Here is an 18,784-nt window from a genome sequence, read left to right as displayed (position 1 = left end):
GGGTACCACTGAAAAGAGTCTGGCCCCATCCTCCTGACACCTGCCCTTAAGATATTTGTAAGCATTGATAAGATCCCCTCTCAAGTCTCCTCCAGGCTAAACAGACCCAGCTCTCTCAGCCTTTCCTCATCAGAGAGAGATGTTCCAGTCCCTTAATCATCCTCGTAGCCCTCCACTGGGCTCTCTTCAGCAGTTCCTTGTCTTTCTTCAACTGGGGAGCCCAGAACTGGACCGAGTACTCCAGATGTGGCCTCACCAGGGCAGAGTAGAGGGGGAGGATAACCCCCCTCGACCTGCTGGCCACTCTCTTCCTAATGCACCCCAGGATACCAGTGGCCTTCTTGGCTGCATGGGCACACTGCTGGCTCATGGTTAGCTTGTTGTCCACCAGGACTCCCAGGTCCTTCTCTGCAGAGCTGCTGAGATAATGTTTTCTTTTCTGGTTAGAACAGTTAATTTCAAAGTGGAAAACAGGTCTGACAGCTGGGTAAAAAACACGTTCTCCTTTTCCTGTCTGTGTTTATAAAACTGATGGAGGAGGCTAAGACCCCACCTAAATCTTGACGGATATAAGGTCCAATTCAAAACAACAGTAGGAGCGTATTCCAGACACTGAAGTACAACATTTCAGGGGACCGTAAGCCAGTAATATCACATTTGTTTGCATTCAGTGTTTTTCTAACATATATATCTGGCTTCTGGTTGAGACTTGGTTTGTATCTCTCACATGCAGAGGTGTAGAAGTCTGTCTGCAGGCACCAGCAGCAATGCTGGGAAAAACGTGCTACTGCACATTGACAGAACTGCCTCTACTGTCAGAGCTGAAACTCTGCATAAGCCTTGTGTCCAAGGCCATTTTGTTTTCAGAGTCTGTATGAGTACACTTGAGCTGCCTTAGGAGCCTGATCTCTCTCTCCGCTCACAGCAGGGAGAATGTTGGTGCTTTATTCTGCATCCAGTTTCCCAAAAAGTAGGTCTTCTTGTGTATCGGGGCCATGGTGACCAGAAGCAGTCTGTACACTTGACCTAGCCATAGACAGGCCCTGATATTTTTTCTTCCAATAAACCAATTGTTATGTTGAAGATATTTCTTTGGTACTCTCACAAAATATTTGTGTTCTGTGGAGGTCTGAAAAGACTTCATGTTCCACAGTCGGCTGTCTTCCCATCATAAGATGAAAAAGTGATAGCAATTGCTGGGGGTTTTTTCGCTGTTGAAAAGCTTCATACGTACTAACCCTATTCTGGCGTTTTTTTGTTGCACAGTGGATCTGCTCTTATGGTACAGCAACAGGTGCTGGAGCATTTGTCATTGTTATAATGCTAGCAAAGTAATTGGCCAGGATCCTGTACTCAGAACTTTCCAGAACATCTGCTTTTTTTGCTTTGTTCCCTGCACGTTAGTTTCAGAACCTTTGTGACTTATATTTAAAAAAAAAAAAAGGGACACCCCCCACTCCCCCCCACCCCCCAGTCTCCCAGAGGTTATTTCAAAGCAGAGGAGGGGACCATTAGAGTTCTTTGTCTTATGTCCAGTTAATAAAGGTCATGAAATATAATCCAATACTTGAAAATCTGCAGGCAACAAATCGTTGTGCACTAGGCATGGAACAAGAGAGTTCAGGGCACATCACCTTATGGTACAAGAAAGTAGGTAAGAAGTGACCGGACTATCGTAGTATCGATGTTTGCATATGCTGCAGAGAAAGGAAGAAGTTTCCCGGGATGTGTAACTATCTCCTCCAATGGGAAAGTCATATACTTCCACCCTTAGTCCCAAATCTGGCAGGAAGTATGACTAAGTATGACCCCAGTAGATGGGCAAAATGTGCCACCCAGGGTTCAACGAGCATTTTCAATTCTCTGTGTCTGAGTCCTCCTACTCTCCAGCCCATGACCCAAGTCCCACTGGGGCTGTGAGAGGAAGGTTAAAAATACTTCGAGGTACATCTGGCTAGGAGGAGGGTCGTAGGCCTCTGGGTGATTAACTGAAGCTCTGGAACATGAGATTTTGTTGTGACCTTTGTCTTAATATGGAACTGGAACTGTAATGGGAAAGCTGAGGGCAATCCTGTTCTCCCCAAGGCCCTTGAGGCGTGGTGACAGAGGCAACTTAATAGAACTGTGGATCCTATGGTTTCAAATGATTTCTAAGTACTAACTGGAGTCTGAATGGGAAACAAATGTTGAAGAAGGTTTGTCACTTGTTGAAAACTGCTGCTCCATAAGAACTCAGGTTTTGGACAGTAAGAAAGGAGATGAAGTCAGCCAGGGCAGTGCTTTTTCTCCTTTTAAAGATGTGGAGCTCAGACCTAAGTTTTGTCACAGCATTTGCAGTTTTATTTTCTCTTTTCGTAAGTAAACTCCCATCCTTCCATGCTATGCCGTACCACAGCCATGACCTGACCGTGTAAGGAGGCTGCCTGCTTTCAGGCAGCTAATCGCAACAAACCTAATTGAGGATGCTTGCAACAGGTTCATCCCAGAGCAGGCTTTCCTTTGATTTCTGCTTTTTCTGCTTCATCTCTGTTGTAACTGCCTGCAAGCCGCCCTCTTAATGTGTGCAACGCTCTTGCAGGCCAATCTGCCCCTGCTGCAGCGGGAGCTGCTGCACTGTGCAAGGCTAGCCAAGCAGAACCCAGCCCAGTACCTCGCCCAGCACGAACAGCTGCTTCTGGATGCCAGCACCACCTCACCTGTTGACTCCTCAGAGCTGCTTCTCGATGTGAACGAAAACGGGAAGAGGCGAACTCCAGACAGGTGAGCAGCGCCGCGCCTTTCCCGCCCCGCTCAGAAATGTCCTGTGGGTCGAACATGCCGAGCTCTGCTAGCGCGGCGGGGAGCGTGTGCGTGGGTGCCTGGGGGGAACTGGGATAATGTTCCCTGGATGCAGGTCCTGCCCTCGTTACAGCTGTGCAACAGCCAAATTACCTTTGTGTATGCATGTGACTGTGTGTATGTACACACACACGCACATACATATATTTATATATGAAAAGTATGTGTGCATACATTGACTCAAGCAGCCTGAGGACACGCCATGGTCATCTCTACATAGAAATAATACTGGCTGGCCAGTGCCATACTGACTATTTAGTGCATAGTATTTCTCTGCAGCATAAAGTGATGAGCAGCAGATCACTCCAGCTCCATATGCTAGTCCTTTGTATTTGAGGTTTTGTTGGATTAAACAATAAATATGGGGAAAGTGGCTAGGCACTCATATTGGGAAGTACAAGGCAAGCTCCAGAGTGCAGTCAGGGCTTTGACTCTTTCTGCTGTGCCGTGTTTCCATATCCATAAGGATATTTCTTCCAAACAGGAGAAATGTTCACTGAAATCTGTTTTTTGTTGAGCTGAGAAAGAGTGCATGCAGAAACAGGGCAAGCAAGCGTGCATGTGCAAAGTACAGTAGCTTTAGGGATATGGAACAATTTTCTCTTTTTCTTATTTGAATAAAGTTCTTTGTTTAGTGTTACAAGAAAATGACTCTTGTGGTTATTTAACTGTCTTCCCGTGATAGTGTTAGAAATTTGGCTAGCATATAAATGTTACCTTTAGGGGGCCCAAATATTGGATTTTTCTTAGTTTTGTTTGCCATGGATTTATAGTACGGAAAACTTCTATAATGCTGTTCTGCCAAATGCCACTACGTGCATGCACAAGGCACTGCAAGTGTCCTAGTTATCTTTTAAATGAAAAAGGTGAACATTTGCAAAGCCAAAAAGCTTGCAAGTTTGTACAAGTGACATTTTTGTGTAGGGACGGGCCATGGTAGCACAGAGCCTATGGAGAAAAAAAAGTCTGAAAGTTCCTGAGGCTGGTAGGCAAAAATTCGACACCAAATATTTAAATATATTGTGAAAGTGAGATATTAGTGATGTAGATGTAAGATCTTGAAAATGTCTGCATAGTAAAACTTTAAGCTACTCAGAGCCAGAAGTGAGCAGTAAAAATTAAAGTAACGTAGCCATCGGATAGACAAAAATGTGAAGGTATTTTGCTTTAGATTGTGTTTCAGGAAGATCCTTATGAACCAGCAAGAAAATAAAGATACCTGCAGAGAAGCACTTTTCCATATACCCTCTTCTCACCATTTTTTTCCTGACAACTAGACCAGGCTGAAACATCCATTGATGTTAACACAAACCTGCTAACTGCATCCAAGAAAGATGATTAATTTTCAGACATTTTCCATGTGGTCTCTTACTCTGTGCGAAGAGATAACATTCCAAAGCTGAAATTTGGTTCCCTGGGGCAGTTCTGCTGCACATCCTCAGTCTTTGCAGAGTGGTGTACCAAAACGCCTATTAAAAAGGCCTCTTAAAATCTTGTGCATCTTGTGAATAACTTAAATATCAGCATGCTGTAGTCCAGTGTCAGTAGCAGGCACGGTGTTTTTCCTACAAATAGATAGACACACATTAAATTATCTCCTAAGCCCGCGAGGTCTTGCTTGACAGAGAATGCAGAGGAGAAGAGGGACATGCTTTCCTGACAGCCCCAGCTTACCTTTTTTTTCCTGTTAATAGAGAGCAGTATTACTTGTTTCTCCCATAAGGCCACAAAGGAAAAGTAGGCAATAAGATATTTGCTTTGTTTTTCTTCCTTAGCATTCCAGAATAAATCTCCCCCCGCTTTGAGACCCAGTTTGACAGTGTTGAATTTCAGTTATTTTGTAATAAGTACAGTCTCACCTATGGTACCCTTCAGTCCTGGTTGCATGGGAGGGGATGGGTGGTGCAGGTGAAGATGGGTACAACAACTTGGAGATTAAAAGGCCCTGTGTTAGTCTTATAGCAAAAAGGACATAGGAGTAGCCCGTAAGGGGACTGGCAGATCAGAAAAGTATTGGATTTTAAAGTCAGCTGCCTTCTTTTAATTAAAACTGAGGCCTAGACCTAGAGGGATTTAAGTCTGGTTTATGGATTTTGTTCTCAGTGTTCCTTTTTAGTTAAAATACACAGGTGCTCTTGAAACTCGGAAGTCTCTGCTCGCAAGCAAGTGCCTTTGCCTTCACAACTGAAGTCTCTCGTAGGCTCTGTCCAGCCTGGGGAGCCTGCAGTTCCTCTCCAGGTAGTGATGCAGCTTTTGGGGTGAGGGGTAGACCATTTAACTTCCAGTGGTGTGGGTAAGACCCTGCGTTTGAATTCCCAGGGTCCAGGGAGGGGCTGTAATGCGGAGTGTCCCACTGGCCTGCATGCTCCGAGGTGCCAAAGCTATCGACCGGCAACTTCTGTCGACTGCTGCTTGAAATTAGGCTCCTTAGTTCTGGGGAAATGGTGTTTCAGAAAAACCCATCCTTTCTTTTTTGACCCTGAGATTCTTTGCTGTCATGAAAGACCTGGAAAGGGACTGCCCAGCTCACCCATTGGAATGGTGGCTTGAGCTTATTTTTTAATAAGTTGGTTTTTTGCAGTATCAAACCACCGTGTCACTGGTTAGTCACACCTACTCTGTTGACTATGATTAAAGCTATACAGAAAAAAATAAACCCAATACGGCAGTTTTGGCTGAACCAAGTTCTGTGGAGTTTGCTCGTGCATCGAAGAACATTTGTACTACAGATTTAGTAAAACGAACAGGATCCTGGTGGCAAGATTCTTAAATTTACTGAATGGGAGTTTGCATACCTTTTAATTTGGATAATGTAAGTAAATCAACCACAAAAAAACTGTCCTCAGAGTTAGAGCATACCTAGACTGGGTGAGTATTGAAACCAAATACTTGTCTGGCTTTATACTCTAATATTACACTATTAATTATTTTAATTGTTTACAGGGGAGCAGGAGGAAACATCTGGAAATATATATACACCTTTTGTTTAGGTATCTAAGTAGTTTTCAAATATAAAAATACAGTGGACAGTATGAGGCATCCTTTAAGGGGAGCATCTGCTGTGACTGTTGCTAGAATATGGACAAAAATGACTAAAGGCAACATCTTTCCAGAGGATCTAAATGCAGTTGGAATAATTTTGTTTGGAGATATGTCTCTCAATAAAGTAAATTGTGGTATCTTTTTCGCTTCCCAAGTGATGTGATATATATATATAGAGAGAGAGACATTGCATATAATGTGTATGTAATATATATCTCTCCCTCATATATAGATGCATGTGTGTATATACATACACATATATATTAGAAATATATATACACACATTCTTCCATATTTACATTTTTCTTCTGGGCATGGGTGACTGCACACCATTGATTCCAATAGAGGTAAAATACAGTAAGGTATTAGGCAAAGGAAGTGGAATGTGTGTGTTGCACACAACCGCATCCACCTCATGATTTTTTGTTAAAGAAAATCCACATACAGTAAATTTTTCTGCTTATAATTTCAGAACCTTTTTTGCACATGCATTTTCCAATTCTGGTTATTTATCTGCGTATCCAAATCTACTGTATGTGAGGTTTTATAGAGCAATCTGACAGCAAAGCTTTGTGTTTTACTGAATGTTTTCTTGGTGCATATGGTCTGACACGGATGAGCAGCCACGGTGAGATTTTGGAGTCTATTAAACTAGCTCATTAAAAAGATCAATCTGTTTCTGTAATAACACTGGGAACCATCAGTCACTGCAAGAGAGAAAAACTGACACCTGAGGAGACAACACATTTTGGTAATTTGTTCATGACATATCATGAACAAAGTGTTCACTATATTTTGTTTACAACTTTTGGAGTTTACATTCTACTGTAGTAAAGCAAAGGAACTTGGACCAATATGAGTTTTTATTTTGGTGAATGAATGCTTAATTATAAATAACATGATTTTAAATGCCTTAACCACAAAAGACTTTTTGCTAATTAGTCATCCTTTGAGCTTGCTGGGAAGGGCTGTATGGCACATAAGCATGTCATATAGTCACTACATTTATGACAGCTGCCTGCAAAGTGGATATAGGATAGCAAAAAAATCTGTTAGGATAGCTCTAATTTTGAATGAGAAGAAAACAAAAGTGGCCATGATTGTTTTGTGACTTTAGGAAGTGCTGCTGTGCTTGCTCTACACTTGGCACCCCTGACAAGGAATTCATGTCAAAGGTACCTGGGCACCGAGACTGACTTTGATAATTCTGTTAGGTAAATCTTATTTGAAGAAGCTCCTCCACCTCTCAATAAGGTAAAGGATGCTCACAGCTCTTACAGCTATGCTCCTTGTAAGCTATATGTAATTATGAGGAATTTTAAAAGAAATTTCTTAATATGAACGGTTAGCAAGGCAATATTAATCTTTTCTGTAACACAGTATTATAAACAAAGTAAGTATTTTATTCCAGCAAAGCTTTATCACTTCTTTGGTCATCAAGACTTTATTGGTGGAAGTCCAATTTTAATCAAAGCATCTTGCACAAATAGCAGATGAACAGCTTTGCCTCCTTCTTGCAAGCTGACTTCAGTGTTCAGTGAAATTGGTGTAATACTCTTGATCAGGTGAAACTTAATTTTCCAGCCAAGGCAGTTTTGCATGGTCAGATTTCCTACCCAGGAAATTATCCATAAATTGCAATAATTTAAAACTGAAATGATAATTTACAAACAATATGGAGTCTGTTAAGTGGGTACAGACTAATGACTAGTATCTATTCTGCTATCTTTAATCTGAGTAAATCATGGCTCTTAGTAAAATGACCCCTTGCATGTTTATAGCTGAAGGACCCCATCTTTCTCATATTGCCAGTTTTCCAAACAACAGTGTCGATTTATGTGCACGTCAAGGAAAATGTGACCATCAGGAGCAAGAAAAAGAAAAACAAGAAAACGTGTCAGTTAGGCTTCCTACACATTCACTGTTATTTCCTCTCTACAGCTTGTTGTTGCATTGCAAAATCAGATGAAATCAGATGAAAATTTTGGCAGTTTTGGATTTGGAACTCACATGGGTCTGCCAATTACTGTGAAACAGGAGTGGTTCCTCAGGCACCTGGGGAAATGCTGCTGTCCCAAGGGGGTGAGACCTGGAAGAACGAGTAGGACTGAGATCAGAAGCAGAATAGTAGATTGAGTTCAGGGCATCTGAGTTATGGCACTCTTCAGTACTTTGTCTTTTTTCACTATATTCAGTATATTCAGATATAGTAAATTTGCTAGTGGTTCCTGTTCTGATGAGACTTTGGCAGTTCTTACCTTTTTATATACTTCATATGGTCAGAAACACAAGATGAGTTTATGTACAGTCTCATTCTGGTATTCTGCTAAGTAGTTTATTTGGTCAGTGCAGAAAATATAAAAACAAATTGTAGAATCAAGGTTTTAACACCCAGAAAAGACCTGACAGCTGTTACCCAGCATAATAGCAAAAACAGGAGTTTAATTTCAGTGAATGTGTTTTCAATGGTAATGTTAATTTCTGTGTTAGTTGAACTCAGGGTTCGAGAAGAAAATGGATATGCTGGTATGTTGTCCAAGCTAATACAGTGCATTCCAGTTAAGGTAATTAAGTACAAAGCATTGCTAAAAACCCACAGAAGTACCTGTACAGTAAGGTGCAAATATGTACATTTGTATGAAAGTACATGATTTTAACATCTAATTGTAGTGCAGAAAAGGAAAACTGGATTCCTACTTGTCACAGTTTTCTGGTTTGCTTTTCCTAGACCAAGTGATGAAAAAAAGTCAGTGAAATTATGTAATTATTTACGGTTTCTGATTTTTCCCCCCCCATCATAGTCAGGGATCATTCTAACTGTAACACTAAAGAACTTTGGCAAACGAATAGCTTGGCTTATACATACAGGAAAGTCCATTTTTTGCTTGCATAGTATTTTTACGATTGAAAGACCTGGACATTGAGTCTGAGTAGATACATGCAAAGAAAACACATACCAGCAACAAAATGCAAAACTTGTTTTGGAGAGCTGTCAAAAACATCACTACCCATTGGCAGTTATTGCAAGCAGTTCCATCGTGCCAAAACTCATTAAGAGTATATGATGGTCCTCAGGTTCTCCTGATTAGGAGTTTTCACAGTCATCTGCGTTTGCTTTGGACTAAGGTACATACTCCACTTTAACAAAGTGTGTCTTTCATATCTCTGCCCGAAATTAGAACAGCTGTCCTGCTTTCTCCCCTCTTTGCCAAGCTAAGGTGTAACAAAATATATATATATATCTACAGCTTCTCTGGCATTAGTGATTGTGGTGAGGTCCTTGGAAAATCTCTTTACTCCTTCTGAAAACAGTGCAACCCATCTTTTCATTTTCTGCTGGTAATTGCAAGATCTTACTTTGATCCTCTCTCCCAGTGAATATTGGTCAAGATTTGGTTTCATCCCTCCTCTCATTGACATTAAAGGAGAACCTATTGAGGGGCAACAATTAATACATTAAGTGTTTCTCCACTGACAGTCCCTCGAGGTTGGTTGGTTTATGGGGGAGGGTTTGTTGAAGGGCCGTTGGTTTTAACAGCGGTCAAACAAGAAAATTAAATCAAATTTACCTTCCTGTCAAAGTGACCAAAAATTGTGTTATTACTGGGAAGATATATTATGCCATCCGTAAATCACGGAGGAGAAAGTTCTCTTTAAACAAGGCTGGAATATATCAGCTGTTTAGTAAAAGTTTTTGGAGGGAGGGATGCAGCCTCAGCAGCTTGCAATACTTATATCTAATAACCTTGCTGTTCAGATTTAATATTTTGTAGGTTTTGTTTATTTCAGTGGTAAAAAACCCCTGCACTTCAGTGAAATTAAGCTTCCCTAAAAGGAGTTGTGAACCTGTTGAAGTAACTCTAGCCTGCCTTTTTTTATTTGCATGGAAGATGAGTTCAGTGTGAGTTCCAGGTTCTCAGGCAGAGGTTCAAAATAGAGACGTCTTTGGAAATAGCTGATTATTAATTGAATTAATGAATATCTGTAATGTAAAAAACTGCCCTTCTCCCCGATAACTCTTCAAAGTTGCCTGAGCATAAAACCCATGTCTAAGAGTAACGGAGTGGGAAATCTTGAACGTCATTGAGGTCTTGAGTCTAACCACATCTTCCTGCAAAATTAATGACAGGCACAGCACCTTTGACTGAAATGGCTCAGATGGTACAAAAATCTCTGAAGGAAGCATTTCTTATTATCTAGAGTCATTCTTGCCCAAAGTCTCAGTGTGACACTGATCTTGATGGGAGCTCGTCATGGAATTACATATAGCGGAGCTTCAGCACACTGACACACACTACCTTAAGACTGTATGCTATCCTCTTGAAAAAACCCCACATTTCTTCAACTGCGGATTTCCCCTAATCACTATACGCTAAAGCACTACTGAAAGCAGGGATTTCTCTGCCTCCAGCTTCACGTATCAGTTGACGGTTTCGGCTCTGCAATTACGTGTGTATCCATCCCATCAGCTGGTGATTGCAGCGAAGGCTGCTCGCTCTCCAGCCCAACTCTTCAAGCCGCTCCATTGGAAGGCTTGCCCTGCTAGTCTTTCTCAAGTTACAGGGATAGTTAGGCAAGGTGAATGTGTCCTTTGTACATTTTGAATAAGCAGTGTTATGAAATGTTCTGCAACGCCACACACTTGGAGCAAAGTGAAAGAACAAGCTTTAGTTCCTGAAGCTGCACATGTAGGTGGGGGTGTGTGTTCCTGAGCAGCTTTGCTTGCTAAGTGAGTTAAAGTTTCTTCCCTTTGTTTTTCAGAACCAAAGAAAATGGCTTTGACAGAGAGCCTTTGCACTCAGAGCATCCAAGCAAGCGGCCCTGCACTATTAGCCCAGGCCAGCGGTACAGTCCAAATAATGGCTTATCTTATCAGCCCAATGGTCTGCCTCATCCCACCCCACCTCCACCTCAGCATTATCGTTTGGATGATATGGCCATTGCCCATCACTACAGGGACTCATACAGACACCCCAACCACAGGGACCTCAGGGACAGAAACAGACCTATGGGTAAGGCATGTTGATTTTCTGCATTGTTTTTTTCTTAGGTTTCTCTTTTCCTTGTAATTATATTCTGCATTTTCACGGGGTTTTTTTTGCTGATTAAATATACCTGCCGTTCAGATGTAGCTTTTATAGGCGTTTGTCCATCTAGCTGCTTCTAATAGCCTTATTTCAGATTTATATTTGTAAGAGTGGATTGAATTGTGTCTTTGATACACTCCAAAGCAAGAGAGTCAGAAGGAGGAGGAACCTGTGCTTTCACAACTGCATAGATGACATGGACAATCAGGTGTCTGGCAGGCAAGGATAGGCAGAGTCTTTTGTTTTTCTTTTAATGCCACATTTGTGACTCTAACAACACTGATATAGCTTGATTTCAGCTTAGACTAGAGGAAAGCCTTTGGAGAAGTGTTTTGCGTGTGACATCTCAAGAGTGCACTGCAGTGTGGGGATGTCTGCAGAGGATGCAAACAGCAGAAACACCAACCACACCCTGCACAGCACATCTTGGTTTAATGGGATGTCTGATGCTCTTGGATTTGCCTGGCTTGCTTCACATCTGCACTTACTATTCTTCCTTGTTTTAAACAAATCTTCAATAAAAGAGGAACGTTTACAAATATTCAGCATCTGTATGGAGAAGGCTAAACAAAGAGCAAGTGTCGGTTCCTCTTGAGTGTTGATAATAAATACTGGCTTGGTTGTATCATGTTGTCAGCTGCTCTGATATATGTGCTACATTTTAACCACATGTTGTTTAAACATCTGTGAAGGGATGAACCCTTAATGATGCTCTGTTGACATGGTAGTAATTACTGCATTTAGTGAAATAACGTTGCGTTTATACTAATATTTTTTCAACTCTCTGAAGTACAGCTAGTATTGGATACACTGAGCTACCAAATAATTGTCTTGCTGACTTCTTCAAGTAGTGCAAATGAAAAATTATATATTGTATTATATGTTTTTTATATATATATAAAAATAAGTGTGTATAATCAGAAAGGGTTGTGTCCATTTTTGAGAGGTTGTCTTGCAACCTACAGAACTTGCAGAATTGAAGACATTGAGTAAAAGAGTAGCATCTTGTATGGGGAAAAGCGCTAAAGAGAACTTAGAGCAAAGTTTTTAAGCATCCATTTATTTTTGTGGAAGCATTCCTGATACTAGACCAGGTGATGTATGATATATTTGTCTGATAGGCTCTTTTTTCTTTTTTTTCCCCCTAGAGGACTCCCAACATTGTAAACATGATTTGCTCCTTTTTGGCAGGGTTGCATGGCACACGTCAAGAGGAAATGATTGATCACAGGCTAACAGACAGAGAATGGGCAGAAGAGTGGAAACACCTTGACCATGTAAGGGCTAAATGTACTCATGTATAATTGTCTGAAGGGACCCTGTCTAAGATAGGAATTTAAACTTTTTCTTTTAAAACAACTCTGAACCCCTGGACAAGTTTTGAAAATGTTGGTGATTAAATCTAGGGGCTTGATGTTCCACATTAGGTAGCTCATATCAGCCCTTGCTGTTAAGTGCCTATTGCAGTATGCTAATTATTACAGGCTGCTAAAAGGTAAGTAGACTCTTGTCTGTAAACCCTGGATCTGGGACACATGACCCTCGCCCTTAGTACTGGTTAATTGGATTTGTTCTTTGAATCTACTAGTGCTCATAACATTCTGCCCAGAGAGGTGGTGGAGTCACCATCCCTGGAGGTGTTCAAGAAAACGTGTAGACGTGGCACTTTGGGACATGGTTTAGTAGGCATGGTGGTGTTGGGTTGACAGTTGGACTGATGATCTTAGAGGTCCTTTCCAACCTTCATGATTCCTAGTTTTACTTTCATTAAAAAATAATCCAGCCACCAAGCCAGCAAACTGGAAATTAATTATTACTCTATCCTTAATTGGTTTAGTGGTGGGCTTGGTAGTGTTAGGTTAATGGTTGGACTTGATGATCTTAAAGGTCTTTTCCAACCTAAACGATTCTATGATTCTATGATTTGTAGGCATCAGTTCTGGACCAGATCTCTTGGCCTCCATGGTACCATGTGATACTAGTGGTGGGACTACAGTCCTTTCAGTCTTTTCCTCCTCTTCTTCTTCCTTTCCCCCAGAAATCCATATCTGTACGGTTTGGGATCACATCACCAGTTAAACAGGAAGGGATTGTCATTCTTAAAAAAAAAAAAATAGTATTTGAAATAACAGGGAGAGGCTCCTTCATTCTTAAAATCCAGGCACTCAGCACATTAGTGTTTTCTTTGTTTTTCTGTCAGCTTATGAATAAAATGTTCTTTTTTCTTTCTCTGCTCCATCCACTGCTGTGAATAGCTGTTAAACTGTATAATGGACATGGTGGAAAAAACTAGGCGATCTCTCACTGTACTACGGCGATGTCAAGAAGCAGACCGTGAGGAGCTTAATTACTGGATAAGGCGGTACAGTGATGCGGAAGATTTAAAAAAAGGTGGTAACAGCAGCAGTAGTCATTCCAGACAGCAGAGTCCAGTGAATCCAGATCCGGTTACATTAGGTACGGTATCCTCATTAAAAATTGTTTTCTGGTCCTCTTCCAGCTCAGCTAAATGCTAGATGAAGTTCCTATTTGTTATTCTGATTCTTCTTCCGTGATAGCGATGAAATACTCCTCTCTGCTGACTACTGAATTAACTATAACTCTTATGCCCTTATGTGTGGAATGGCTTGGGTTTTTGGGTGGTGCATGGTAATTTGCTTTCCATTCAGCAATGTCTGAGAGTGGTGGGGCGGGAGGACAGACTGTCATGTAGGTAGGGATGGCAGAGTGGTGATATGTGCACTGACTCTGTCCCTTCCATCTCCCTCCCTTGCCTGCTTGATTAAGGAAATATGTAGGTCCATCTGGATTGTTAGCACTGTGAAACCAAGGGCTTTCACCTTCTTGAATCAAATTATTTAACTTGGAAGTTGTCTTTCTAAGGAAATGAAGAGACATAAAAAGATATGGGCAATTCTTAGCTGTACTTGGTTTCCGTATAAGAAAGAAATGACATCTGGGATGCCCACAGCCATGCACGCATGATCCTCCTAGGTCTGTGTCCACCGCTGCAGCTCACATAGGTGTGTCTGAGCTAGTTTGGGTACTACTCGCTGTGTAGTTACAGGGAACCGCTCAGAGCTCGGCTCAAGCTGCAAAGCCCACTTACAGGGGGCAGACCAAGCAGTTGGACTTTCACCCTCTGCAGACCTTCACAGTCACACTCACATGATACCTCACACAGCTACTCCAAGATGACTCTGCTGTATAAAAACAAGCTCCTATTTTGTGGGCTTTCTGTAATGTATTAATATGTTGGCCTGCTTCTACCCATCCCCTCACTTCTACGGTAGGTGTGGTAAAGAAACACATCTTGGTGATGCCTTTTTATTGTTCTCTGCTCTTTTGAGGAGAACAGCAAACTGTGATTGCTTGTCTAATATTTATCTTTCAAAAAATAAATTGTCCATATCGAATGTCATCTACTCAATCATCATGAACTGTGGTCATTACTAGAACTGCATATGTGTGCTATTTTGCAACTATATTTTATTTAAAGGTGTGTTCTCCTTTTGCCGTTAAGAATAACTTATTAAATCTAAAACTGAATTGCAAATAGAAAAACAATAAAACAAATCTAATGCCCTCTCCCTCTTCCTCTTGGTAAATCTCTATAGAGTTCTTGACTGTAATATTTAGTGGCTCTTGATATAAAACAAACCTGGGTTTGTATGTGTGTCAAATGATCTGAGCCAATAGCTCTATAAATTAGCTTCAGTCAATGAAAGGAAGGATTATGGCAATGCTGTTCCCAGCTTCACTAATAAGTGTAGTCCATAGAGAGGCCCTTCTCAGAAAGCAGCATTCAGGTAACGGCTTGTACGAATTGTGTTAAATGTAATGTAAAGAAAGTCTCACAAAAATGGCATCTGAAATGTCAATCACATCTGCAGCTTTGGGAAAAACACTTGTGAGGAAACCCCTAGATCAAAAGCAGTGGCACCCATCTCTAGTAAAGCTATGATGCAAAAAGAGCCAGGCCATGGTGTTTGTAAGTATAGTTAGTAGGTAAAAAAAAAAAAGAAAGGAAACTGAGATTTTTATAATTTCCCCAAAGAAACTGAACTCAAGACATTCATCAAAACTTTATAGATAATAGTACAATCCAAGAAAAATAGTCATAACCACAACAGCAGCAACAAAAGATAAAATTAAGTTCAAACATATAATTAGATCCCTATATTATCATGTTGTTTCTGTTATTTGTCAAGATGAGTTCTTGGAAACAGCAAAGTCTGTTTGCTTAAAAAGACATTATATGGCACAGCCTTTGGCATTGAACACATCAGTCACCTCTGCAGTACTATGGGTACAACTGAACTGGTTGGAGTGAGTCCATTTCAATTTTAACATGTCCATTTTGGTTATTTGTCTTCAAAAACGACTTCCGAGACTCATGGACATGAAACTTGGATCACTTCAGTGATGTAGCATCCATGTCAATCGTAAATATTAATAAGAAGTTCTTTTATGTCTGACATGTAAGGCAAAAAATACTTACTTTGGAGTCTATGCAAAGGTAATCCTTATATTTCATCAAATCTGGTAGTAATCTAGTTAACAAAATGAAAACTCCTAACATTCAGCGGTACAATAAAATTGAAGCAGTGTCATTGAGCCTTGAGATGCTGTCCTGTTTAAGGCTTTTTATTTTAGTTTTGAAGTGAGGAGGAAGGGGTTGAAAAATTCTTCCAATATTTTAATTAAAGTTCCACAACATGTAAATATTGGGTTTTGCTGCAGGGATTCTAAATGTCAGTGATTCCCCTTTGTACTTTTTTTTCAAACGAGGTAATCCACCCTTTAAATCCATCTTGTCATCTCCACTAGTAAGAGGAAAAAAAAAGGGGGCCATATGGCTACATTGTCTGTGCCTTTGTTTCTTTTTCTTTACAATTAAAATATCATCACTGAAGTGATGAGTTCTCACTATAACCATTATGCCATGGTCTTCATAGATAGCTCTCACTGAAAAACTCTGAGCTGAAATTTAGCATAGGTAGTTTGAGTCCAAAAGAAATTGAAGAAAATTCTGGTCATCATTTTGAGCCAGCAGACCTTTTTTTCTGCCAAAGATTTTTGTGCTTCTTTTAATTTGACATCCCTGTAAATCCTGTTGAGCTTGACAGTTCACAGTATCTGATCGATATTTTTCTGTTGATATTTTTAATTAAGAAATCAAATGAAATGTTTGATAATTCATTTTAGTGCAGTGTAATCCAATACATGGGTTAGCCGGATTCAACAGGTTACAAGCTCTCGTTATTTTCCGAGAGTGTGTTGAAGGTAAGATGGGTCCATTCTTTTCAGTCTGAATAATGCATGTTTATGAAAGTCTAAAAATGACTCAGACTTTATATATATTCACTTGATGAACTGTGATGGTCTGTGAAGTGAATAATACATCATCCGACTCCTCCATTTCTGCTGAAGAATTTCGGTGCTACATACTGCAGCAGGACTGCAACTTTCATCCTAATAGTGAATAATTACACATATCAGACAATGTATACTGAAATACACACAGTTGGATAAATTAAAGATGAGGGTTCTTCAACATCGTGGGTTATAAACAAGATCTATAACCTTACTGAGTGCAGCTGTGGCTCTAGATAAGTGGTGTAGGCACACATCAGAAGGTCTGCAGCGATGTTGATATTTTGTGTCTGTTGAATTTATTGGAATGGAAATCTTACAAAACAGAGTTTGAAATCTCTAACTGAAGAGTGCCAATACTTGCAGGATTTGCCCCAGGAAGCCAGGATTCTCAGAAGTGTATGAATTTGTCAAAAACACACAAGTTAGCCATTTCTTAATACTTTTTAAAGTGTTAACCCTTTCAGATCTAGTTTGTATTTTATCAAAGATTGTTCACCCCCATACTTCCAGTGTTAGCCAGGGCATTCCTGCTGATATATGTCTGTTTGTGCTGCAATTATAAAATATTTCCTTTGCCATTTGCAGCTAAGCGGCGTTGCTGTGATATGCACGATATTCTCAACATGAGCTAACGGGAATGCTGTGAATACCACACTAACGTTTATAACTTGTAATTCTGTTCTTGAATGTAGAGCCTCTGTAATACTGGGCACTGATGATACTAACTATTGCTCTTAATCCACTCGCTGCACAGGGGGTTTGGGGCGAATTGTGGAGTACTGAATTGCATGCTGTTAGATAGGGCTACAGCTGCAGAAAACATTGTGGATTTGTATTCTCAGTATTCATTTCTGACTTCCTTGGGACTAGGGCCACTTTTCTCCATTCCTTATACCACCCTTGTTACTGTCGTGCTTTGCAAAATAACTCATAGGTGGCATAAAAGAGAGAACATCTATTGCTGCTAGTTATTGGAAGTTTGTTCTTGTTCGAGGATGATTCAGTGATACAGTACCTGTGTGGTTTTCCTTTTCTTATTCTTTTTAAATGCAACTGTATTTTTAATGCAATTTCACGTGTGTTCAAGGAGCGTTATAATAGCAACAAAAATGTATTAGAGGGCAGAGAAAGGCAAGGATGTACATAAAAATACTTGAAACAAGATTAGCAAGGTAGTCTCATTCAGTATTATACTTCTTCAGATTTGTATCTATATATTCCATTAACTGGAGTGGCACACTTCTGAGCCTGACTCTTACAAACAAGGCAGTGAATACTTATTCCTCTGAGAAGTTTGTTGCCTGTGTCCCACCACTGGTGTTACATTTATTATAGGGTAGAATGAAGCAAAACTTGCATATGAAATGTGAAAAACACATAAATACATGTAAAAGCATATGTATTTCATATAGTTCAGGACTGGTTAAGTGCAGCTTTTATTATGCTTGAGCCCTAATGTTCACTATGGCATATAGGGTATTGTTGTCACTGCCAGTGTTTTCATAAATACAATGAACTCTAAAAGGTCCCCAAAAGATCAGCTGTTCATCTCTGTTTCTTATTATTTTGTTATTATAGGCTTTGATGTCATTGTCCAGTGGTAAAAACTTCCATTCTTTTATATTTTCAACCCATCTTCCATTCCTTCTTTCCAAATATGAATTAGGCTTTTTGACGGTTTTGAAGACATCTTTTCCTTTTGAGTCTTTCTATTCTGTTTTCTTGGGGTTGGTCCTTATGAGAGTTCACCTCCATTATTTGGTCCTAACTTTTCATCGCAGTTTCACTTCCCAGACCCATATTTATTTGTGCTCTTACAACTTCACACCTCTCTGTCTGTCAGTACTTTCAGCACCTATTCTCTTTACCTTAAAACCATGAAAAAGAAGAGCTCTACAGGATATTCTACTTGCTGAACACCAGAAACCTGTTTGATCAATTAATTGTCGATGATTCTTATGGTTGAATGCATTCTTGAAATAAATAACCAGGACCCATATGGAACGTGGCACTGTATTGTGACTGTAGGGTTTTTTTGGTGAATGTTTTCATTCTTATTAAAAAAAATATCCAGGATAGATTAAAAATAGTACTTTTTCTATATATTTTAGAAAATAATGTATTATGTTGTTTCGTGCTATTCAGTAGAATGTGAGGTCTGAAACAGACCAATTTTTCTGTCTTTCCCTCATGTATTCTTATGTGCCAGTCCAGCAACTTTATTGCTGAAAAGTATGTTTTGTATTAAAATAGAAAATTGCAAAAACATTTTCAATTTCAAAATCTATTTTATTTTTACTTCATATAGACTTCTCACAGGCAAGTACTGATTGATTGTAGTGCTAGGTTAATGGTTGGACTTGATGATCTTAAAGGTCTTTTCCAACCTAAACGATTCTATGATTCTATGCTTACTCTCATGTATATGTGCTTTTTAT

The 18,784-nt window shown here is 40.0% G+C and overlaps 1 protein-coding gene across 2 annotated transcripts in view; it reads left to right on the top strand.

Moving 5' to 3' along the window:
* The window catches only part of RUNX1T1 (RUNX1 partner transcriptional co-repressor 1), a 105,296-nt gene that overhangs the window by 67,248 nt on the left and 19,264 nt on the right, over window positions 1-18,784 (top strand). For both annotated transcript variants that reach the window (XM_075728236.1, XM_075728235.1), the window contains exons 5-8: window positions 2,579-2,760; window positions 10,642-10,892; window positions 12,159-12,244; window positions 13,223-13,424. In XM_075728236.1, the coding sequence (XP_075584351.1) occupies window positions 2,579-2,760; window positions 10,642-10,892; window positions 12,159-12,244; window positions 13,223-13,424 (721 nt within the window). The remainder of the gene's footprint in view (window positions 1-2,578; window positions 2,761-10,641; window positions 10,893-12,158; window positions 12,245-13,222; window positions 13,425-18,784) is intronic.

The sequence above is a fragment of the Pelecanus crispus genome, chromosome 2, assembly GCF_030463565.1.
Source record: "Pelecanus crispus isolate bPelCri1 chromosome 2, bPelCri1.pri, whole genome shotgun sequence".
Lineage (NCBI taxonomy): Eukaryota > Metazoa > Chordata > Aves > Pelecaniformes > Pelecanidae > Pelecanus > Pelecanus crispus.
This window is presented reverse-complemented; position numbering and strand designations above follow the sequence as displayed.